We start from the raw sequence: 25,199 nt of genomic DNA on the forward strand, positions 1-25,199 counted from the left end.
TGGAGTGCTCTGCCTCACAAAATGTGGGGAACAAAAGGTCATCATCACAAACACCCTCTTTGCCAGAAAAACAAATTTAAGACCCCATGGCAACATCCTTGATCGAAGCACTGGCACCTCATAGACTAGGTCATTGTCTGAGCCTGGGATCGGTGTAGTGTCCTTCTCACACATGCAATGACAAGTGCTGATGCCTGCTGGACTGATCACTGCCTTATTTGATCCACTATGGTGATTAGGATTGTTACCAAACAGAGAAGTCAGAGGAAACAGATCCAGTGAAAGATCAATGTACAAGGCTTGAAGGACCTCATCAGACAAAGTGACTTCCAGATAGTGCTCAAAAGGCATCTGCCAACAGTGCACCCTGAAGATGTGGAAGAACACCGGTGTCAGTTGAAAAATACCATCATTGGAGCATGTGGAGAAACTGCCAGCTACCAGACCAGGAAGCATCAGGACTGGTTTGATGAGAATGATATGGAAATTGAACATTTGATTGAGGCAAAAAGGAAAACCTTTAGGGCCTGGCAAAGCAACATCAGTTGCACAACAGAGAGGTGACATTGACCAAATCCCTCACCAATTTCCTAGAGATGATCTTGCAACACTTCCTACCACGAGTGAGATCAAATCTGCAATCAAAGCCATGAAGTGCAACAAGGCAACCGGACTAGACAGAATCCCCACCCAAGTCTTCAAAGAAGGTGAGCCAGAGCTCCACAACAGCTCCACCTTCTGATTCTCAGGATCTGATATAGGGAGCAGATGCCACAAGATTTCAGAGAGACACTGACCATCAGTCTTTTCAAGAAGGGCAACAAGTCAGACTGTGGAAACTATTGTGGCATCTCCCTCCTTGGAATGGCGGGGAAACTCTTAGCTCAAATCCTTGCAAACTGACTCCTATCACTCTCAGAAGAAATTCTCCCAGAATCCGAGTGTGGCTTCTGACCATTCCGAGGAACAGCAGACAGCCTATAACAATGCTTGGGATTCTTCCACCCCAGATGCAGGACTCTACACTTCTCCTTGTCAAACCACATCAGATTTCTTTTGGCCCAATCCTCCAATTTATCCAGGTCACTCTGGATCCTATCTCCACTTTCCAACATATCTACCTCTCCTCCTAGCTTGGTGTCATCCGCAAACTTGCTGAGGATGCAATCCAGATGTCCTACTTGTTATCGAGTGACCGCCAAGAAGAAAAAACCCTCCCTTCTCAGCCTTCAACATTCCAACAACCCCCTTTTAAACAATTCTGAGGATTTGGTCAAGGTCTCAAAATACCTCCCACACTTAAAAGTGCTGGAAGCATCCACAACAGTTCATCCATTCAGAGACCATCTGGCCCCATTCCACCCAGCATGGCAGACCATCATATCAAACAAATGGGTGTTAGAGATTATCAAGACTGGCTAGTCCACCCGATTTACCTCCATTCTTTCAGCCCATTTTCTTTCCTTTCCCTTTTCAGGGACCCCTTTTGTGAACATCTAATTCTAGGAAAAATCATTTCATACACTGAGGCACAGTAAAAACAATACCAATGCAACACAGAGAGAACTGTTTTTATTCCCACTATTTTTAACCAAGAAAAAATACTAGAAGATGGAGGCTAATTTTCAATTTATGATGATTCAAAAAATTCAGGAAAACAATGTGATTCAGGATGACTATGTTGGCAACAATAATCCCAGTACTAAAAAGAAGAGAGTGGCTTCCAGCTCTCAACCACCAGGATGCATACTTTCATATAATGATACATCCCTCACACAAAAGTTGTCTCTGATTTGTTCTGGGAAAAGCTTCCAGTTCAAAAAATTCCAGTACAAAGTACTCCCCATTGGATTATCCACTGCTCCATGGTTATTCTCTAAGGCGTTTGTGGTGGCAGTAACCTATCTCAGCAGACAAGGGTGTGATCTGGTGCAGTCACAGAAGACCTCTTGTTCCCTGGTGTGCTGATCAGGCCACTGATACCTGCCTTCTTGCTCTCTGGGGCTCCTTATCGCCAAGTTCTGCTGAGCTAGATTCCCCCATCTACAGCACAGGGTTTGGGTTACCGCCCTCCCTTGGCAGAGTCATGCAGACATGGATTAACCACAGCTCTGGGCAGGTGCAGTTCTAAGACATAGCACCTAGGAAATCAATCCCCAGAAGGGATTGAAACCCCAAATAAACCTGTCTCTGTGCAAAAGATTTGCACAAGAAGGGCTCATTAGGTAAGCCCCCTTTATCAAGAAAAGGGAGATATGCATAGCGGTAGGCCTCCCCATGTAATATTGATTTACACTGAGCTTGATTTTAAACAAAAGAGTATTTTTTATTAAACATAACAGTCATAAGCAAGCTCAGGACCAACAACTCCAGAGTCATCTTGATAAGCCCCATGTGGCCTAGACAGACATGGTTTCCTAACCACAAAAGGATGGCTATATGTGCACCATGCACTCTTCACCTACTACCACATTTCATATCACAGGACGAAGGCCAGGTCCACCATCTGAATCTAGCAAGACTCCAGCTGAAGGCATGGCTACTCCTTGGTTACAAGACAATGAAATGGCCTTTTCTGAGACAGGCAAGAGACATTCTTTTAAACAGCAGAAGATCTTCTATCTGATGTACCTACTTGCACAAATGGAAGAGGTTCCAAACAGGGTGCCAGAATAGACAAATTATGACTATTTCATGGAAGAGTGGTTCCCAATGTTTTCAGTAACACAGCACACTTCACTGAGACAAATTATTCCATGGCACACCCAATATTTTCAGCTGAATTGATTGCTCATAAACATCACATTTACTTACTGGAGAGGTTTGCAACATAGTAGTGCATACAACAAGCTAAACAAGGATTTAAAGCATTAATATTTCAAATCCAACACAGAATACACAGTCTTAGACAGTGAGCACAGACTCATTTTCAAAATCTGCTCAACAGCATGCTAGGGATGTTGAGTTAAATGAGTAACCACTGAAAGCAGGCTTCCCTCCTGCCAGCCTGTTGGAGCCAGGACACGGCATCTAAACTGCATCCCAGCTCCAACAGGTTCCTACCCTCCATCTTCCCCCCTTGCCACAGCAGGGAATGGGGGTGGGCTCCCCCCACCAGCTCATGCAGGCCAGAAGCAGAATTTCAGCTGTCTCCCAGTGCAAACGGGGTCCTGTGAGGTCAGCAAAGAGCCGGTGCTGGGGGGAGGGATTGACGAGCCCTGTGCAAACTGGGACTCAGGAAACCTTGCTGTTTGTGCTCCAGCTGGCATGGGGTATTCAGTTTCCCCAGGAAATTCATGAAGTTTCATGGCACTTTTCAACAGTTCGCACGACACACCAGTGTGACACAGCATACTAGTTAAAAACTAGTGTCATAGACTCATAGGCTATGTCTACAGTAGCACCCCTCTTTCGAAAGTGGGATGCTAATGAGACGCTTTGGCATAAGCTAATGGGGTGCTGCAATGAATATGCAGCGCCTCATTAGTATAGTGGTGGCCACAGCACTTCAAAAGTGCTGCTTTCCATTGCGTGAAGCTCGTCTACGCGGGGTCCTTTTTGAAAGGACCCCGCACATTTCGAAATCCCCTTATTCCTATTTGGTTATAGGAATAAGGGGATTTCGAAATGTGCGGGGTCCTTTCAAAAAGGACCCCGTGTAGATTAGCTGCGTGCGATCAAATGCAGCACTTTTGAAGTGCTGTGGCCACCATTATACTAATGAGGCGCTGCATATTCATTGCAGTGCCTCATTAGCATATGCTGAAGTGTCTCATTAGCATCCTCCTTTTGAAAGGTTGGTGCTAGTGTAGACCCAGCCATGGAGTCCTACAGCTGTAAGAGACATCAGAAAGTCATCGAGTCCAGTCCCCTGCCCAAAGCAGGAGAAAACACACAGAGGGAAAACAGCCACACACTGTCTCTCTCTCTGTTGGTGTACCAGGAGAGAGAGAAAGCCACAAAGTCTTTCCTTCACCAATAGTACTGCACTATATACCGGAACTTCACAAATTGGGTCTCTCAGCCAGAACATATACTGCGTCAATCATGGCTTTCCACCACAAAATGTAAGAATTCTCAGTCTTCACCCAAACAAGCACTAAACACTTTCTGAGGGGTTTTTGTAAACTTCACCCTGAAATATGAGCCACTACTCCATCATGGGACCCCAATCTGAAGCTGGAAGACCTTACGGGACCCCTTTTGAATGGTTAGTGAAGTGTTCTGTTCTCTATCTTTTAAGGAAGGTGGCCTGTCTCATCACTACCACGTCTGCCCAACTATTTGGAGAACTGGGAGCCCTCGTGTCATGCCTTCTGTACACAAAATTTTTGAAAAGCAAAGTTACCCAAAGGCCACATCCACAATTATTTACCTAAAGTAGCTTCCTCATTCCATTTGAGTTAGCCCATTCCTCTCCCATTCTTCTTCCTTAAACCTCACAACAAGAAACAAAATTCCAAACCTATTTTGTCGGGAGAGCACTAGGATTTTACAGTGACAGGATAAAGACTGTCACAAAATCATCAAAGTTACTTCTTTCCATTATGGATTGACATAAGGGAATTGCTATAGCTAAACAGAAGCTGTCAAAATTGTTATGGTCATCAAGAGGTTTACTCCCAGGGACCTCTCACACTTACCGGAAGACTCTACATCATTATTCTTCCTCAACAAATCTGCTTATTATGGACAGCTGTAAATCAGTAATCTGGATGTCTGCCCATATGTTCATACAGTGTAATGTCATAGAGCAACACTCATCATCAGACATTCTATTTGGACTTTAGGTTTTATCATCCACCATGACTGCAATGCCAAAACCCCTCACTTCCACTTATTGGTGCTGCTCTAAAGTTACCTTAAATAGAGCATGCACAGGGACATGCCTCAGAGAAGAAGTGTCTACTCAACCTGTGCAGTAAATGGGGTTCTTTTGAGATGGTTGTCTCTGTGGGCGCTTGACTACCTTTCTTCCTTCCCTCTACTCAGTAAGCTGGAGACTGTGGTAAAGAAGGAACTGGGGAGATATTGGTTGCACAGTGCTCTGTAACCACCAGAAGTTGCAAGAGATGGGGGCAGTGTGTGTGCAACACGACTAGGCCCTGCTATTAAAAAACTCCATTACAAGCATAGGAATGCAGGCTCATCTAAAATGGAGCACCCAAAAGAACATCTATCTCAAAGGATTTTAGTGAATAATCTTTCTATTTCCTGTTCAACCCCCTTTGAAATTCCTTGTTTTTTTTCTCTCTCAATATTCAAGACCCACTTTGTCTCTGTTTGCTTCTGCACAATTCTCATTCTGTCTCTCTGTCTCTTTCTCTTCTCTGCCCGCTGTTTCTTCCACCTTTGCTCGTTTCCTCCCTGTTGGGAAGATGGTATTAGATATACCTTATCCTTCCCCACCTTCCTATCTTTTCTTTTTTTCTCTACAAGCTTCTTTCTTTGTTGTCTCTTTCAAAATCTCTCTGATCTGGCTCTGACTTTACCATCTGTGGTTTATCCTTCATTCTCTTCACTCTAATTTATCCTCTTTTCTCTGTCTTGTGTTTTTTCTTCCTGCAGCTAATCTGAGTTCTGTTATAATGGCCAGGAACCATTCAGCACCACTTCTTCAGCAGCAGAGAACATCCTCCATCAATAGGACACTTGGAAGACAGATCACATGGGTGAACACGAGTACTCAGCCACCTGCAACAAGCATACAAAATCCATGCAATGTAAGTAGTCGTCACACAGGACCAGTTTGCAGGGATCTAAGTTGCTATGGGGGGAAAACGAGTTTTCATTTTCCTTCAATTAGAGTTCTACTGTTAAGGGTAAGTCAGGTTGGTCTATGATTTGCTCAGTTAGAAGAGCATAAAACAGCCAATGGGCTTCTTGTGACTAAGGTAAATACTACAATTCCATTGGACATACGGAGGGTCTGTCATCTGACATTTCCCGCAGTCTACAAAAGCATGAATAATGATCCCACTGTGTCCACATAGAAGACTGATATGTTTCCCTTCCCAGGGACTTCAAATAGAAGGCTTCAAAGAGAGGAGAACAATTTGCCCTTGTAGTCGAGAAGGCTAATGGCATATTAAGGTCCATTAGGAGAAGCATTTCCAGCAGATCCAGAGAAGTTATTATTCCCCTCTAGTAGGCACTGGTGAGGCCACATCTGGAGTATTGTGTCCAGTTCTGAGCCCCCCAGTATAGAAAAGATGTGGCTGCATTGGACCAGGTTTACTGGAGGGCAACAAAAATGATTACAGGGCTGAAGCACATGACCTATGAGGAGACGCTGAGAGATCTGGGCTTATTTAGTTTGCGGAAGAGAAGACTGAGGAGTGATTTGATAGCAGCCTTCAACTGCCTGAAAGGGGGTTCTAAAGAGGATGGACAGAGACTGTTATCAGTGGTGATGGATGGCAGAACAAGGAACCATGGTCTGAAGTTACAGAGGGAGAGGTATAGGTTGGACTTTAGGAAACACTATTTCACAAGGAGGGAGGTGAAGCATGAGAAAGCAATACTAAGACAGGTAGTAAAATCTCCATCCCTAGAGGTTTTTAAGGCCCGTCTTGACATAGTCATGGCTAGGATGATTTAGTTGGGTTTAATCCTGTTTTAGGCAGGGGGCTGTACGAGATGACCTCCTGAGGTCCCTTCTAGACTTACAATTCTATGATTCTAGGCATAGAGCTTTTCTATATGAACTGGATGACAAAGAATTTTCCATCCTGGAGATCCAGGGTTCTTAACCAAATTTTGAAACAGTAGTTTAGAGTAACTTCACAAGGATTACAAGACATAATAGCAATTCTTCTAGTGTCCATGAATGTATTTCTCTTGAAGAAGAGGAGAATGATCATTGTTTTGTACCCTCAGGAGGCAGTATTATGACTTTGAGTTCCATTGTGCATGTAGTCCATCTGGTGATTAAAGTGGTCTGCCACAAGTTAGGCAGATATGAGCTGTGTCTACACGTGCACGCTACTTCGAAGTAGCGGCACTAACTTCGAAATAGCGCCCGTCGCGGCTACACGCGTCGGGCGCTATTTCGAAGTTAACTTCGACATTAGACGGCGAGATGTCAAAGTCGCTAACCTCATGAGGGGATCGGAATAGCGCCCTACTTCGACGTTCAACGTTGAAGTAGGGACCGTGTAGACGATCTGCGTCCCGCAACGTCGAAATTGCCGGGTCCTCCATGGCGGCCATCAGCTGGGGGGGTTGAGAGATGCTCTCTCTCCAGCCCCTGCGGGGCTCTATGGTCACCGTGGGCAGCAGCCCTTAGCCCAGGGCTTCTGGCTGCTGCTGTGGCAGCTGGGGATCCATGCTGCAGGCACAGGGTCTGCAACCAGTTGTCGGCTCTGTGGATCTTGTGTTGTTTAGTGCAACTGTGTCTGGGAGGGGCCCTTTAAGGGAGCGGCTTGCTGTTGAGTCCACCCTGTGACCCTGTCTGCAGCTGTGCCTGGCACCCTTATTTCGATGTGTGCTACTTTGGCATGTAGACGTACCCTCGCAGCGCCTATTTCGATGTGGTGCCGCGCAACGTCGAAGTTGAACATCGACGTTGCCAGCCCTGGAGGACGTGTAGACGTTATTCGTTGCTACATCGAAATAAGCTATTTTGATGTTGGCTTCACGTGTAGACGTAGCCATGATGTTGCTGCTGGTGAATTAGTTATCAAGTGCTAGTTAACAGGCCGTGTGTTTGGAGCATGTATATGCCAACCACTGCGCATGTGCTCATTGTCAAATCTAGGAGAGAAGTTGAATAGAAGAAGCAAAGTTTTTGAAGAGTTAATGCTTGCTTGTTCCCGTGCACTGCTACAGAAAGGGTTAGCCACCCAGAAAAAGGAATATAAATGGAAGCAATCACCCCAGATGTGAAAACTACAACTGTACTCTCCTAGTAAATCCTGTTCTTCAAGAATTCCACTTATTTCATGATGATAACAAGAGAAGAGCTTTTTTATTTTTTACAAAATACTGAAAATCTCCTAACTGCAGGAGCTGCCAGACATTGCAGCCCCACTGCTCAGCCCTGTCACTAATACATTTCTCCTCTAGACTCAGCAAGTGCCAAAAGGTCATGACTTTCAGGGTCCATCTGTATCAAACCATAGATCATTTTCACTACCCAGCCAGGCACAGGAAGCTGCTATCAACAACCGCCTGACCAGGAAGGACTCTCCCATAAAGGCTGGGGTAACAGCAGCTGGTACCAGAATAGTGAGTATGAGCATTTGTCTTTCAGTATTTCAGATGGCTGATTGTAGCCGCACAATGTACCTGCAGGTGTACATCTTTTCTTTCAAACTCAGGCTCAAGACAAACTCTGATTTATATGGTGGGATCATAGCCTATGCCATATCTTGTCTGACCCCCTACTGCATTTTTCCCTGTTGTGGACTCAGCCTATCATCTTTCTCCTTTGCAGCTTCCTCTCCTTTACCTTCTTGACAGTCCTGCCCTTTGCCGCTTTTCCTTCCCAAAATCCTGAGCTTTGCCCTACCCCTCTTTAGAGCCAGAGTCTGTGCCACTCCTGAAACCATTCCATTTCCACGCTCCCTTGTTTCCGTATGGCTACATCTACAAGAGAATCCTCTGTTGACAGAAGTCACTGTAGGAAGGGATTTCCCAACAAAACTTGTATCAACGAATTGCCTCTACACAAAAAAGCAGACCAAAAGAGCAATCCGGTCTGGTGACAGAGAAAAGCCAGACTGCCCAGCACTCTCTTGACAGAATGGCTGACTGGAAGCTCATCAAACAGGGCTGCCTGGCAAACCAGAAGCTCTGTCTTTTGGCAAAAAGGGCCCTGGAGCATCTACACCGCTGTTTTGCCAACAGAGTCTGTTCTGGTATGGCTATGATCTGAAGAAGTTGGTCTGTCCCACAAAAACTCATCACCTAATAAATTATTTGTTAGTCTTTAAAGTGCTACTGGACTGCTCTTTTGTTTTGATAGTATATAGACTAGCATGGCTATCTCTCTGTTACTGTCAAGAGAGGTGTTATACCTGAACGGGGAGCGGTATAATACTGCCAGCGGATATGCCTGGTTTTATTGACAAACTCTCAACAAAGCTCGTTTTGTGTGTAGATGCTCCACGATTTTCCCCAACAAAAGCCCAGTTTTGCCAGGGAAAGCCTCTTGTGTAGACATAGCCTATGAGGAGCTGATTTAGAATGCCTAAGGTGGCTTGGATTTTCTTTCTCACACAGAATCCAAGGAACTCACAAGTTCATTGCAAAGATGCTCACCTTCTTCTGAAGTCCAGTAAAAAGATGTTCCAGGTCACAGCAAATATGGGAGCTACTGGAGATCCCAAAGCATCGATGGGCAGTTACTCTCAATCCTATGGGACCATATGTAAATCTGCACTCCAGAATCTACCAATATCAAATTCCTCCCAGCTGGCAGCAGCATTGAGTACACACCAGCACTGAGTACAAGAGGAGTACAGTCACCTTTCCACAGACTCTGTAGAGAACAAACAGCTGATGTACAACTCCACTTTTAGGCATTTGGCAGGACCCCAGATGCTAGAGATGTACTCCCTGCAGTCACCATAAGGGGCACAGTTGACTCTCTGAGCAAGAGAGCAGGAGTGTTCTGATCCATTTAACTTCTCAAGCCTGTGCAGTGACATAAGGTAGGCAGGGGGCTCATCATTTCCGTATGATGTTGTAGGCCTATCTTTACATACTATTCTTCATATCCAGTATCACTGATGGCTACAAAAAGATGCTTAATTCTGATGCTGGCTTGTGTTGTTAGTTATATCCAGGTTGATTTGTCCATCTCTATTGGCATCAATTTGTGTTCATTGAATCCAAATTTTGGAGAGGAGCGAGTATCTAAGAATAAGCCTTTCTCTAAAACCACAACTAATTTTACCATGGATATCTTCAATTGCCTTCACTTTAGTTCCTGTTAGTTCCCATGTCCTTTTGGGTTACAAAAATAAGTTTTCTCTTACTCCAATATTCAATAAAGTAGGAATTTACTTTATTTATGTATTTTACTCCAATGGATTTAATACTATAACATTCATGTGTGGATATACTCTTGTATGTATTGTAATAATAAACAACATATTTCACTGAGGGAAGTACCTTCCTTTCACAGTCTGTTGTCTGCTGTGTAGGATAGTGAATGAAAGAAAAATCACTAGGGGAATGCTTCTTTGTCTAATATCTTGATACTCATTATACAGTTACTTTTCTCTCCCAGAAAGCAGCACTTCATAAGATTCCTTTCCTGTGCCATCATAAAGTTGTTATGGAGCAACAGTAGCCCCATCATAGTTAAGGCTAAAGATAGCTTCCCACTTTAATAATGGTCTTTCAAATAATTTCTCCTGTCACCTTTCCCCTAAAGCAGCCATTGTCCATGAAGTTTCACAAGCCTCATCTCATTGTTAAGTAATATGTTTCAATCAGAAACAAAAATGTTAAAGCTAGTGTGTTTTAAATAGTTTCCTGTCACCCCCTCTGAAAAATTTTTGAACTCTTGTTTGCCCATCATATCTCCAGTTTTCCCTATAAATTCAAAATATAGTTTATTTAGCTAGCTTTTCTCAGAAGTGACTTTTATTGTTTCTGAGAGAATTACAATAATACACAGTGTAAGGAGCTGGTGATGGATATACATATCCCATCATCATTCATCATTACCTTCATTGGGCTGGTCACATGGTTCAGATGTTTGATCAGCACATCCCAACACAGATTCTGTTTTCTGAGTTGGAGGAAGGACAGAGGAGCATTGGGGACCAACAGAAGCAATTTAAGAACATTCTGAAGGCACACATGATAAAGCACAGCTTTGACGTCAACACGTGGGAGAACCTTGCCCAGGACTGTCCCCAGTGGAAAGTGGTAATCCTTGAGGGGGTGGTGCAATTTGAGAGGTCCCACCACAGTGTAGATGAGGAGAGGCAGAGAAGAAGGAAAGAGCATCAAAAACTACCCTGCAGCCCTCCAACAGCTACCAATACCTGCCCTGTCTGTGATAAGATCTGTGCCTCCAGAATTGGGCTGATCAGCCATCCATTAACTCACAAATAGGAGGGTGACATGAAAATGTCCTACTTGTTATTGAATGGCTGCCGTTCATACATGTCACACACTAGAGTAGGAAAGGAATGGATTAATCAAGGAGTTCTTAGTCTCAGAGAGGTAGCTGTGTTAGTCTGTATCTTCACAAAATCTCAAAGCATTTTAAAAACTCACAATATTATTTATTAAATGACGAGCTTTTGTGGGACAGACCCTCTTCTTCATATCTTCAGTTTGTTTAAAATACATGGCAGAGTGGCATTGTTGACACATGATGGCATACAGTAAACTCTCAAAATACGTAGCTTCAAGTTGTGCGTAACTTGCTTTAATGCGAGTTACGCACAACTTGAAGCTGCTCTGTGGCTGTCAGCCTGTGGACAGCTAGGCAAGCTAAGACCCCTTCTCCCAGCCTTCCCCCAGCCACATGGCTGTCAGCCTGACAGCTGCACCACTGGGGGAAGGCAGGGAGAAGCAGCCAACAAACTGACCAGCCCTGGTGCGCTGTTCAGTTTCCCAGGTCCTGCAAGCAGAGGGGAGCCGGGAGTCAGGCTGTCCCTGCTTCCCAGCTCCCCTCCACTGTCAGGAGCCAGGAAACTGACTAAGGCTGCTGCTTGGTTCCCATCTCCCTGCTGTCTGCAGGACCGGGAAACTGGCAACCCTGGTTCCTGGCTCCCCACCACTCTGGGAGCCATGAAACTGACCAGCCCTAGTGGGCTGGTCAGTTTCCCAGCTCCTACAAGCCCAACTGCAACCTGGTTCACATCTCCCCCGCAAATTGTGTGAAAATTTAAGTTACATGTGGTTTGCAGGAATGCAACCCCCACATAACTAGAGGGTTTACCATATAGCACATTAGAAAGGAGAAGTAAAGAAACAGATTAACAGGGCCAGACAAATACCCAGAAACCAGCTATTTCTAGATATACCCAAGAAGCTTAGTAACAGAACACTGCTTGTTGTCACCTATAGCCCCCAGATCAAAATCCTCCAGTGGATTATTGACAATCTACAATGTATACTGGAATATGATGCTGCACTCTCACAGGTCGTAGGTGACAGATCTGTTCTTTCCTACAGATAGCCGCCCAACCTCAGGAGAATTCTCACTGGCAACCACATAGAATCACAGAACACTAGAACTGGAAGGGACCTCAAGAGGTCATCGAGTCCAGTTCCCTGCCCTCTTGGCAGGACCAAACATTACGAGATCATCCCCAATAGATGCCTATCTAACCTGCTCTTAAATATCTCCAGCAATGGAGATTCCATAACCTCTCTAGATAACTTATTCCAGTGTTTAACCACCCTGACTGTCGGAAGTTTTTCCTAATGTCAAACCTCCCTTGCTGCAGTTTATGGCCATTGCTCCTTGTCTGATCCTCAAAGGCCAAGGAGAAAAATTTTTCTCCCTCCTTCTAACCCTCTTTGACGTACTTGAAAACCGCTATCATGTCCCCACTAAATCTACTCCTTTGTAAAGCCCAGTTCTTTCAGTCTTCCTTCATAGCTCATGTTATCTAGACCTTTAATCATTCTTGCCGCTCTTCTCTGGACCTTTTCTAATTTCTCCACATCTTTCTTAAAATGTGGTGCCCAGAACTGGACACGATACTCTAATTGAAGCCTAATGAGAGCTGAATAAAGCGAAAGAATGATTTCTCATGTCTTGCTCACACCAGTAGTAGTATCAGAGGGGTAGCCGTGTTAGTCTGGATCTGTAGAGCAACGAAGGGTCCTGTGGCACCTTATAGACTAACAGAAAAGTTTAGAGCATGAGCTTTCGTGAGTTAACTCACTTCTTCAGATGCATCTGAAGAAGTGAGTTAACTCACGAAAGCTCATGCTCTAAACTTTTCTGTTAGTCTATAAGGTGCCACAGGACCCACCAGTAGTAGTAGGCATCCTTCGATCCCGAGGCATCATGGGTTTGCACCCCAGTTGGACTGATTCAAGCAGCGTCTCCTGTGGCTGTGCAATCCAATCCGGGAGTGGCAGTCCTTTCTGCACTGTGAGCAGCAGTAGGCAGATGTCGCTCTGGTGTCACGGGCACGGATCTTCCTGAGGGCTCTCCTGTCTTCCTCTTCCTTCACCAAGGTAGTTTCATACATAACAAGAGCTTCCCTCACTCCCTGTTTCCAGGCATGCCTGTCTGAGGAGAGCAAATGCCAGGTGTTCACACTGATAGAGAGAGCGCTAAGTTCACGCTTGCACATGTCCTTGTAGCGCAGTTTAGGTCGCCCTTTTGGCCTCTTTCCAGACGCCAGTTCACCAAAGAGGAGGTCCTTTGGTATTCAGCCATCCGTCATGCATAGTAGTAGCATCCTTCAGTCTACGTAGACTATGGAACGCGCCCTTCGTAGTTCCGTTTGGCATCCTCATTTGCAGCATCGGCTGTGACTGTGAAGACCCACATGAGAGTGAATGTCCTTGCTGCATCTGTTGCATATGTAATGGGTGTCTGGCAGGTCCTTGCTGTGCTTTCTGTGGGCTCACTTCTCCTTTGCTAGCTGTCTGATCCTCAACTCACCCTTCTGAAGGCCTTTGTATAGTTCCTGCCTCCATCTGCTGCGATTGTCTGCCAGCTCCTCCCAGCTGTCTGGCTTGATGTCTACTTCCCTGAGGTCTCTCTTGCAAACATCTTTGTAGCGCAACTGGGGGCATCCGGGAGATCTTTTGCCAGAGGCTAGCTCGCCATACAGGATGTCTTTTGGGATCCTTCCATCATTCATCCTGTGGATGTGGCCAAGCCAGCGGAGCCGCCGCTGCCTGAGGAGGGCGTGCATAGTTGGGATTCCAGCTTGCTCCAGGATGGTAGTGTTGGACACTCTGTCCTTCCATGATATTCCAAGGATGCGCCTGAGGCAGCGCAAGTGGAAGACGTTCAGCCTCTTTTCCTGGCGGGCGTACAGGGTCCAAGTCTCGCTGCCGTAAAGGAGGGTGCTGAGGATGCAGGCTCTGTAGACTTGCATTTTGGTGTGAGTGTACAGCTTGTAGTTATTCCGCATTCTCTCGCTGAGTCTGGACAGAGTTGTGGCTGCTTTACCGATCCTCCTATTTAGCTCACTGTCCAACGACAGGGTGTCAGTGATGGTAGACCCGAGATAAATGAACTCGTGGACGACCTCTAATGTATAGTTGTCAATGCTGATTGATGGAGAAACAGCAATGTCCTGAGAAAGTACATTTGTCTTCTTTAGGCTGATGGAGAGCCCAAAGTCCTTACATGCTTTGGAGAACCGATCCAGCAGCTTCTGAAGCTGGTCTTCTGTGTGTGGCACAACAGCAGCGTCATCTGCGAACAGCATATCTCTGATGAGGACTTCCCGCACCTTAGATTTAGCTTTCAGCCTTGCAAGATTAAACAGTTTCCCATCAGCTCTTGTGTGCAAAACGATGCCCTCTGTTGAAGATCCAAAGCCGTGTTTAAGGAGCAGTGCGAAAAAGATCCCGAACAATTTCGGAGCAAGGACGCATCCTTGTTTGACGCCGCTCCTGATGCTCAAAGCATCCGATAATGTGCCATCGTATTGGACTGTTCCTCTCATGTCTTCGTGGAAAGACTGGATCATCTTGAGTAACCGTGGCGGACATCCTATCTTGTGGAGCAGTTTGAACAGTCCATCCCTGCTGACCAAGTTGAAGGCCTTGGTTAGGTAGATGAAGGCAATATAGAGTGGCTTCCTCTGCACCCTGCATTTCTCCTGCAGCTGTCTCAGAGAGAAGACCATGTCGACGGTAGATCTCTCTGCGTGGAATCCGCACTTTGATTCAGGATACACCCTCTCAGCAATCTTCGGGAGTCTGAAGAGGATGACGCGAGAGAACAGTTTACCAGTGATGCTTAGGAGGGAGATTCCACGGTAATTGTTGCAGTCGCTTCTGTCTCCTTTGTTCTTATACAAGGTTATGATGTTAGCGTCGCGCATGTCCTGTGGAACCTCACCCTCTCTCCAGCACAGGCACAGTAGCTCATATAGGGGTTCCAGGAGAGTGTCTGTGGCACACTTGATTACCTCTGGTGGTATACCATCCTGGCCCGGGGCCTTTCCTACTGCAACATTGTCGATGGCTTTCTTCAGTTCATCCATAGTTGGTTCCTGGTCCACTTCGTCCATTACTGGTAGGAGCTGGACGGCATTGAGGGCTGAGTCAACCACAGTGTTCTCTCATGAGTACAGCTTGGAGTAGTACTCGAGCCAGTGCTCCATCCATTTGGCTTTATCAGTGATGACTTCACCAGATTTGGATTTCAGAGGTGCCATCTTGTTCTGGGTGGGTCCTAATGCCTTCTTGATGCTCTTGTACGTTCCCCTGAGGTTACCAAAGTCAGCACTGGTCTGGATGCTGCTGCATAGCTCAAGCCAGTAGTTGTTGGCACAGCGCCTGGCTGTGTGCTGTACTGTTTTTCTGGCTGCTCTGAGCGCTTGCAGGGTATTCTGGCTTGGCGAACGTTTGTACTCCAGGAGTGCAGCGCGCTTTTTTTGATGGCTGGAATCATCTCATCGGAGTTAGCGTCGAACCAGTCATTTGTGTTTCTAGCTCTTCTTCCAAACAACGACAAGGCCATGTTGTACATTGTATCCCTCAGATGCTGCCATCTGGATGTCACATCAGCAACCCCAGAGTTGCTGTGCAGATTCTCCTCGAGGGTCGCTCTGAACTTTTCAGCTGTCTCTGAGTTAACCGTCTTTCTGGCATCGATGTGGGGCCTTCCAGTTGGTTTAGAGCGGTGCAGCTTCTTGGGAATCACCTTGAGTTTGGAGCAAACTAACGAGTGATCTGTATCGCAGTCGGCACTATGATAGCTGCGTGTCAGAAGGACGTTTTTGAGGTTATCATGTCTAGCGATGACCACGTCTAGTTGATGCCAGTGTTTTGAGTGTGTGTCTCCATGATACGCTGTGCTGTGACTTGGTTTGGAAAAATGTGTTTGTGATGCACAGATTGTGGTACGTGCAAAATTCGAGAAGACGCTGACCAGTTTCATTCATTTTTCCCACACCAAAGTGGCCTAAGCAGGAAGGGCACGAGTCACGATCGGCTCCAACTCTCGCACTGACGTCACCCAGAATGTACAGTTGTTCACGAGCAGGTATTTGCGCTGTGGCAGCACTAAGCACGTCATAAAACTTGTCTTTTACTTCCGGTGCAGCGTACAGGGTTGGGGTGTAAGTGCTGATCAGGTGGACAGGACCAGCACGAGTTTGAAGTATGACCTGAAGGAGTCTTTCTGATCCACCCATGACTAATTTCACCATTTGTAGAAGGGTGTTTCTGACAGCAAAGCCAACACCATGCTCCCTGGGGTTTTCATGGGCTTTACCTTGTCAGAAAAAGGTGTAGTCCTTTTCCTTTAGAGATCCTGAATCTGCGAGACGTGTCTCTTGCAGAGCAGCAATGTCAACTTGGAGCCTCTTCAGTTCCTCATTGATGACAGCGGTCTTTCGGTTGTCGCTGATGTCCTGAAGATCTTCAGTCAGACCTGTCAGCATGGTCCGCACATTCCAGCAAGCAAGCTTAAAACTTTGATGGCTTCCTTTTCTTGTTGATTTTCTTATTGGTTTGCCTGGTGCTCAGCTTTCAGGTCACTTGTCAGGTTTGGGACCCTTAAGCCTCATGCACCCAGTGAGGCAGGTGAACTGTGGCGGGACAGTACCCTATTGGCTGGGGGCTGCCCAGCTTTGAGGCGGGCGGTGACTGTCCGGTGAGATGCGACGATCTCTCCCACCGTTGGAGGCAACCCCTGGCGCTCGTTCTCTACGCCAATCGAGCAAGAGCGTATAACTGGTATCTGTTACCTCCCGTGTTGGTTCAACACTGTTAGCCTCTCCAGGCGCGAACTTGGGCGATTATTGGGACCCTGGGCTGCCCAGACGCCAGTGTTCCCCTCTCGGCTTTACTGATATAGTCCAAAGGAGACGATAACCTCTATGTCTGGTACCAGCTCAGCTGCAGGAGTTGCCGGGTCAATGCCAGAAGTTGGCACAGAACCGCCTTAGGACTCCCCTCCGGATTTTCTTTCAGGGTTTACTCCCTTAGCCTTGCTCCTTTCCAGGATAACCCACAAGGCAGTGGGGCATGGAGAATGTGGGTACTGTCCCACTACCTCTTGCACCTCCCTGGCGCCACATGTCCCCAGAGCTCCCTGTGACGACCACCTCGCCTCCCCAGGACCCTCCTCCCCACCCCTCTGCCTCTCATCGGCTACCATCACCCCCCAGATCCTCCCTCCCTGTCCCCTTTTCACCCATCCACTCCCATGTCTCCCGACTGCACCACGCTGCCCCCTATCAGTTCTCGTTGCCCCCAGGCCTCCCCTCCCCTGACCTCTCCGCACCTGGCCACATGCTGCTGGAGCCCCACATCCTCCAGGAAGGTGCCGATCTCGCAGCCCAGCTGCACCCTGGGTCCCAGCCAAAGCTACCAGCTCTTCACCTGGCTACGGCTGTCCCTGGAGCCCCACAGATCTGGTGCGGCATGTGCATGCAGGGAGCACAGGACTGGGCCTGGAAGCCATGTAATCTGGGCCAGCACGCCGCAAGCAGCCTCCGTGGGTGCTGCCATCCTCACAGCCATACCAGACGCCCCCCAAACCACTTGCCCACCACTGACATCCCTTGATCTCACCCCCGTGCTCCTCATGCTGCAGCAGGTCCCTCAGCTCCAGCCAGCAGTTGGGGATGATGCTGCCTCTTACACCTGAAGTATTAACTAGCTCCCTCTAAGCTCCCCCTCAAAACTCCCCTCTCAAAACTCCCTCCTGTTAGCAACCACCCTGTTCACATGCTCCCTGGTCACTTGCCAGCAGGGCTTTAGAGCTCTGGCCTACCTGAGGGAGCCCCTTCCTCTGACTACCGCTCAGCCAATCGGCATGCAGCCTGAGCACATGGCCTTTCAAACAAACAGACAGCTCAGCACTCCAAACACCAAATAAACAGACAAACCCAGGCCCAGAGCCCCCAAAGCCAGGCACCCACACACTCCAGAGAGCCACTTACCCAAAGGTGCTGTAGTTTGCCCCCTCCTTCCCCAGGACAGCCCCTCTCAAAACTCCCTCCTGTTAGCAACCACCCTGTTCGCATGCACCCAGTCTCATGCTCCCTGGTCGCTTGCCAGCAGGGCTTTACAGCTCTGGCCTACCTGAGAGAGCCCCACCCTCTGACTACCACTCAGCCAATCAGCACGCAGCCTGAGCACATGGCCAGCCTGAGCACATGGCCTTTCAAACAAACAAACAGCCAGCTCAGCACTCCAAACACCAAATAAACAGACAAACCCAGGCCCAGAACCCCCAAACCCAGGCACCCACACACTCCGTCATGCATAAAACATGGCCCAGCCAGCGCATATGCCTCTGTTTGAGAAGGGTGAACATGGAGGCGGTGCCTGCCCTCTCAAGCACTGTGCTATTGGGGACCTTGTCCTGCCATGAGATGCCGCATATGCGCCTAAGGCAGCACATGTGGAAGTGTTGAGCCCCTGCTCTTGTATTGAGCACAAAGTCCATGTTTCACTGGCATACAGCAGTGTGCTCAAAACACAGGCTGTGTAGACCTGCACCTTGGTGTGTACAGTGAGCTTATCGTTAGCCCATATTCTCTTCGTCAGCCTGGAGAACGTTGTGGCGGCTTTTCCAATGCGCTTGTTGATCTCGCTATCAAGTGACAAGTTGTCCGAGATCGTCGAGTCTAGGTGCACGAACTCATGGACGACTTCCAGTTCGTAGTCTAGCACGTTGATAGATGGCTTGTTACCCATGTTTTGGCCCATCACCTGGGTCTTCTTTAAGCTGATTGTGAGGCCAAATTCCATACATGCATCCGCAAAGCGAGTTATGAGTGACTGCAGTTCCTGCTGAGTGTGAGCAGCAATAGCTGCATCGTCAGCAAAAAGGAACTCCCTTAGACGCTTCGTAAGCACCCTGGTGTTCAATGTAAGCCTTGTCAGTTTGAAGAGGTTGCCGTCTGTTCTCGTGTGGAGAGAGATGCCCTCTGTAGCAGTTCCGAAGGAGTATTTGAGCAAAACTGCAAAGAAGATGCTGAACAGTGTTGGAGCCAGCACACACCCCTGCTTCACTCTGTTGAGAATCTCAAAGGGTTCAGATGTGGATCCATTGTATACGACGGTCCCCTTCATGCCTTCATGGAAGGCCCTAATAATGCTGAACAGAGTTGGGGGACAGGCGATCTTAGCCAGAATCGCGAACAGACCTTTTCTGCTGACGAGGTCAAATGCCTTGGTCAGGTCGACGAAGGCAATATACAGAGGTTTGTTCTGCTCCCTGCACTTTTCTTGTAGTTGCCTAACAGAGAAAACCATGTCTATGGTGCACCATTCAGCTCTGAACCCACACTGAGACTCAGGGTAGACTGTCTCTGCAAGAACATTGAGCCTCTTCAGAGCAACATGTGCAAATAGCTTCCCCACAGTACTGAGAAGGGAGATGCCACAATAGTTGTTACAATCGCTTTTGTCACCCTTGTTCTTGTAGACAGTAATGATGTTACCATCCCTCATATCTTGTGGTACGCGGCCTTCTCTCCAGGATTGGCAAAGTATTCCATGCAGCTCTGAAACTAGGGTACCATTGGCGCATTTGAAGATTTCTGAGGAAATACCATCTTTCCCTGGGGCTTTTCCAGAAGGGAGTGCTTTTACCACATCGCTGAGTTCCTCCAAGGTGGGCTCAGCATGGAGTTCAGTCATGGTGGGCAGAGGCTCGATGGCATTCAGGGCTCTCTCTGTAACTACGGTCTCTCTGGCGTACAACTGTGAGTAGTGTTCCACCCAGCTTTCCATCTGCTTGGTTCTGTCCTTCAAGACCTCGCCTGTGGCCGACTTAAGTGGGGCAGTCTTTCTTTGTGATGGACCGATGGCTTGCTTGATCCCATCATGCATTCCTCGCATGTTACCAGTGTCTGCAGCCTGCTGAATCTTGGAGCAGAGTTGAAGCCAGTAATCGTTGGCACACCACCGAGCAACCTGCTGTGCTTGACTCCGAGCAGACCGGAGCACGTGCAGGTTCACCTCACTCGGAGAGGACCTGTATGCAGCCAGTGCCTGTCTCTTCTTCTCAATCGGGGTGTCAGCACTTCAGTGTGGGCTTCAAACCAATCAGCAGACTTGACTGTCTTCTTCCCAAAGGTAGATATCGCAGTATTATAGATAGCATCTCATAGTTGTTCCCATCTCTTGCTGATATCAGTGTCATCCAGGTGGGGCAAAGCCTCTTCAAGTGGTTGGACAAACTCGCATACTTTTAAGGGGTCATGAGTCTTGCCAGTGTCAATGCGCGGCCTCCCTTCCTTTTTGGAGCGAAAGAATCTTCGTGGCTGGATATGCACCTTACTAAACATGAGCAAATGGTCAGTGTCACAGTCTGCACTGTGGTAGTTACGTGTCACCCTGACATTACCTAAATGGCTGTGTTTGGTGAGGATGAGGTCAAGCTGGTGCCAATGTTTTGATCTTGGGTGTCGCCATGAAACTTTGTGCTGGGGTTTGACGTTGAAGAAGGTATTGGTTATGCAGTGGTCATGTGGGGAGCAGAGTTCAAGGAGGCGCTGTCCGTTTTCATTCATCTTCCCTGTTCCAAACTGTCCCAGACAGGATGGCCAGCTGTGGTGGTCGCTGCCAACTCTGGTGTTGAAGTCGCCAAGGATGAATAGCGGCTCATGGGAAGGTACCTCACTGATGGCAATGCTAAGTTCATGATAGAACTTGTCCTTAACTTCCTGGGCAGAAGTTAAAGTAGGCGCATAGACACTGAAGATGTTGACCATGCCCACTGGTGTTTGAAGCTGGATTTTCAGCATTCTCTTAGTTCCCACATTTGGTGGTATGACTAAGCCAACTAGGCTGTTTCTGATTGCGAAGCCAACACCGTGTTCCCTGGTCTCTTCTGGAGGCTTCCCATGCCAGAAAAAGGGAAAGTCCTTCTCCCTGCAACATCCAGAGGATGATAGCCTTGTTTCCTGGAGAGCCACGACGTCCATCTGCACTCTTCTCAGCTCATTGTTAATGACTGCTGTCTTCCCGGGGTTACTAATGCCCTGTAGGTCTTCTGTAAGGCCCAGAGTCATGGTCCTTACTTTCCATGTACTCAGGCTGAAGGCTGGATTATTTTGTTGCTTGTTTGTTTTGCCTGGTGTAAGGTTAACGATCCACCTGTTGGTGATTCCCTAAGCCCCATGCACCCAGTGGAGCAAGTGGACCGTGGCGAGGCAGCACCTACTTGGCTGGGGGCTGCCCAGCTTGAGGCGGGTGGTAGCTGCCCAATGAGATCTGAAGACCTCTGTCACCGCCGGAAGCAACCCCTGGCACCTCACTCTACGCCAATCAAGTGCAGTGGCTTAATATTGGTAACTGCTGCTTCCCGTGTTGTGTCATCGCTCAGAAAGTGATGCCAGAGTGTCCTCTCCAGGACGCAGGCCTGGGCAAGTAAGTTTGAAGAACCAGCTGATGCCCAGCAGCAGGTGCCCCCTCTCCACGCCACTGATGTAATCCAAGGGAAAAGCAAAAGCCAGTACAGCTTGGCACCAGTGTCATCGCAGGAGCTGCCAGAGTGAGATTGAGCACAACCTCAAACCGCCTTAGGGGCTCCATCTCCGGATTTCTCCTCGGGGTTTACTCCCGAAGCCTTTCCCGTGATGAGGTATCGCTGCAAGACAGCGGAGGTTTTAAATCAGAGTTTCCTTCTCCTAGGTGGGCGGCCTTCCCAGGCTGACGAGCCCCATCTGCCCAAAGCAGCTGGTTTTAAGGCGACAGTCACCCGCCTTCGCCCCTTCTCCTGTCAGTGCAAACACTTTCACCGGGCTTAGAAACTAAGCCACACGTGAAGGCCAGGAGCTGGACTTGGGTTGTCAGAGGCTATTGGAGACGCACACCATGGGGGCATTTTATAGATAGTGGGAGCTTATCCCCACTACCACCTTTGGCTATGACAACCCTTGAAACCAAACCACACCTGTTAATACATCCCAGAATCATATTTGCTTTTTTGGCAACAGCATCACACTGTTGACTTATATTTAGCTTTTTGTCCACTGTGACCCGTAAGTCACTTTCTGCAGTACTCCATCCTAGATAGTCACTTCCCATTCTATATGTATGAAACTGATTGTTTCTTCCTAAGTGGAGTACTTTGCATTTGTCCTTATTAAACTTCATCCTGTTTACCTTAGACCATTTCTCCAGTTTGTCCAGATCATTCTGAATTATGAGCCTATCCTTCAAAGCAGTTGCAATCCCTCCCAGCTTGGTGTCATCTGCAACCTTAATTAGCATACTCACTATGCCAATATCTAAATCATGGGTTTCCAAACTGGGGGGGGCATGCCCCCGCGGGGTGTGTGTGAAGAAATTCTAGGGGCGGGGCACGAGGTGACTCAGCCTCTCCCTTCTTCCCTCCCCACCCCAAAAAAGAGCCCGTTCTCAACCACAGACTCAATTGGTTAACTATCAGTTGAGTCCTCCTTCCTTCAGCACACAGGGGCCGTGTCTACACGTGCCCCAAACTTCAAAATGGCCATGCAAATGGCCATTTTGAAGTTTACTAATGAAGCGCTGAAATGCATATTCAGCGCTTCATTAGCATGCGGGCGGCAGCGGCGCTTCGAAATTGACGCGCCTTGCCGCCGCGCGGCGCGTCCAGATGGGGCTCCTTTTCGAAAGGACGCCACCTACTTCGAAGTCCCCTTATTCCCGTGAGCTCATGGGAATAAGGGAACTTCGAAGTAGGCGGGGCCCTTTTGAAAAGGAGCCCCGTCTGGACGCGCTGCGCGGCGGCAAGGCGCATCAATTTCGAAGCGCCGCTGCCGCCCGCATGCTAATGAAGCGCTGAATATGCATTTCAGCGCTTCATTAGTAAACTTCAAAATGGCCATTTGCATGGCCATTTCGAAGTTTGGGGCACGTGTAGACACGGCCAAAAAAAGCTATCAGATTGATCTGGCGTGATTTGTTCTTTACAAATCCGTGCTGGCTGTTATCTATCACCTTAGTTTCATTCAGATGTTTGCAGGTGAATTCCTTAATTATGTGCTCCAGTATCTTTCCTGGCACAGAAGTTAAACTGACTGGTCTGTAGTTTCCTGGGTTGTTCTTTTTTCCCTTTTTATAGATGGGTACTATGTTTGCCCTTTTCCAGTCTTCTGGAAACTCTTCCAACTTCCAGGACTTTTCAAGGATGATAGCTAAAGGCTCAGAAGCCTCCTCTACCAGCTCCTTAGGTATTCTAGGATGCATTTCATCAGGCCATGGTGACTTGAAGACATCTAATTATTCTAAGTAATTTTTAACTTGTTTTTATGAATTTTATCCTCTTACCCCTTTCCCACTACCATGCACCATGTGAGGCATTTCTGCATTGTCCTTCTTGCTGAAGACCAAAACAAAGAAGTCATTAAGCACCTCTGCCATTTCCAAGTTTCCTAATATTGTTTCTCACTCCTCACTGAGTAGTGGGCCTATCCTGTCCTTGATCTTCCTCTTGCTTCTAATACCTTTATAGAATGACTTCTTGTTACCCTTTATGTCTCTAGCTAATTTGAGTTATTCTGTGCCTTGGCCTTTCTAATCTTGCCCCTGCATACACACATTGTTTGCTTATATACATCTTTTGTAATTTCTCCTACTTTCCGTTTTTTATCCTACTCCTTTTTGATTTTGAGATCATGCAAGATCTCCTGGCTAAACCAAGGTGGTCTTTTACCATACTTTCTGGCTTTCCTATGCAGTGGTATTGTTTGCTTTTGGGCCCTTAATAATGTTTTGTGAAAAGCTGCCAACTCTCCTCAGTTGTTTTTTTCTCTTAATCTTGCTTCCCATGGGACCTTACCTACCAGCTCTCTGAGTTTACCAAAATTTGCTTTTCTGAAAACCATTGTCTCTATTTTGCTGTTCTCCCTTTCACTATTGCTTAGATTCATGAACTCCATGATGTCATGGTCACTTTCTCCCAAGCTATGCTCCACTTTCAATTCTCAACAACTTTCTCCCTATTTGTTAAAATCAAATCTAGAACTGCTTCCCCCGAGGAGATTTTTCCATCTTCTGAAATAAAAAATTGTCATCCATGCAGTCCAAAAACTTTCTGGATATTCTGTGCCTCGCTGTGTTAGTTTCCCAGCATATGTCTGGATAGTTGAAGCCCCCCATCACCCCCAGGTCCTGTGTTTTGGCTAATTTTGTTAATTGTTTAGAGAAAGTCTCATCCACTTCTCCTACCTGGCTAGGTGGTCTGTAGTAGACCCCTATCATGACATCACCCTTGGTTTTTTACCCCTTTTAACTTAACCCAGACACTCTCAATATGTCTGTCTCCCCTCATCTGTCTCCACCTCAGTCCAGGTGTGCACATTTTTGATATATAAGGCAACACCTCCTCCCTGTTTACCATGCCTATCCTTCCTGGGCAAGTTGTACCCTTCTATGCCAGTATTCCAATCATGTGTATTATTCCACCAAGTTTCCATGATACCAATTATATCATAGTTGTGTTCATTTATTAGGATTTTAAGTTCTTCCTGCTTATCACCCATGCTCTTGCACTTGTATATAGGCATCTAAGGTACTGATTTGCTTTTGCCTCCCAGTTCTGACTATTCCCTCTTTTTTCTCTATTATTAGAGCCCATGATCCCTCCCATTTCCAACCAAACTCCCAGATCTCCAGGTTTTTTGTACTTACCTGAAGGCTTTGGTCACCTGTCCCCATCAAACCTAGTTTAAAGCCCTCCTCACTAGGTTAGCCAGTCTTGATCCTATACATCCTTCCCATTTCTTGAAAGGTGAATTCCATCCCTGCTTAGTAGTCCTTGATGGAGCAGCGTCCCGTGATCCAGGAAGCCAAAGCACTCCTGGCAACACCATCCTCACAGCCAGGCATTCACCTCCAGAATGCATCTGTCTCTGCCTGGGCCCCTACTCTGGACAGGAAGGATTGAGGAGAACACCACCTTCACTCCCAACTCCTTCAATTGTACTCCCAGCGCCCTGTAGTCATGCTTGATCTTCTCAAGGTTACACCTTGCAGTATTATTCATGCCCCCATGGATGAGCAGCATGGGGTAGTAGTTAGTAGGCTGAATAATCCTCGTCAACGCCTCTGTAACATCTCAGATACAGACTTCT

At 47.3% G+C, this 25,199-nt stretch overlaps 1 protein-coding gene across 3 annotated transcripts in view; it reads left to right on the forward strand.

Moving 5' to 3' along the window:
* MAPK15 (mitogen-activated protein kinase 15) overlaps positions 1-25,199 on the forward strand; it is a 235,884-nt gene that overhangs the window by 133,648 nt on the left and 77,037 nt on the right. The window contains exons 12-14 of one of the 3 annotated variants that reach the window (XM_074986371.1): positions 5,569-5,723; positions 8,068-8,229; positions 9,226-10,099. In XM_074986371.1, coding sequence (XP_074842472.1) covers positions 5,569-5,723; positions 8,068-8,229; positions 9,226-9,450 — 542 coding nt within the window. In that variant the 3' untranslated portion in view covers positions 9,451-10,099. Of the gene's footprint in view, positions 1-5,568; positions 5,724-7,759; positions 7,862-8,067; positions 8,230-9,225; positions 10,100-25,199 lie in introns of those variants that run through there. The other 2 variants (XM_074986374.1, XM_074986373.1) reach the window with 2 other exon arrangements.

This window comes from Carettochelys insculpta, chromosome 2 (genome assembly GCF_033958435.1).
Source record: "Carettochelys insculpta isolate YL-2023 chromosome 2, ASM3395843v1, whole genome shotgun sequence".
Taxonomy (NCBI): domain Eukaryota; kingdom Metazoa; phylum Chordata; order Testudines; family Carettochelyidae; genus Carettochelys; species Carettochelys insculpta.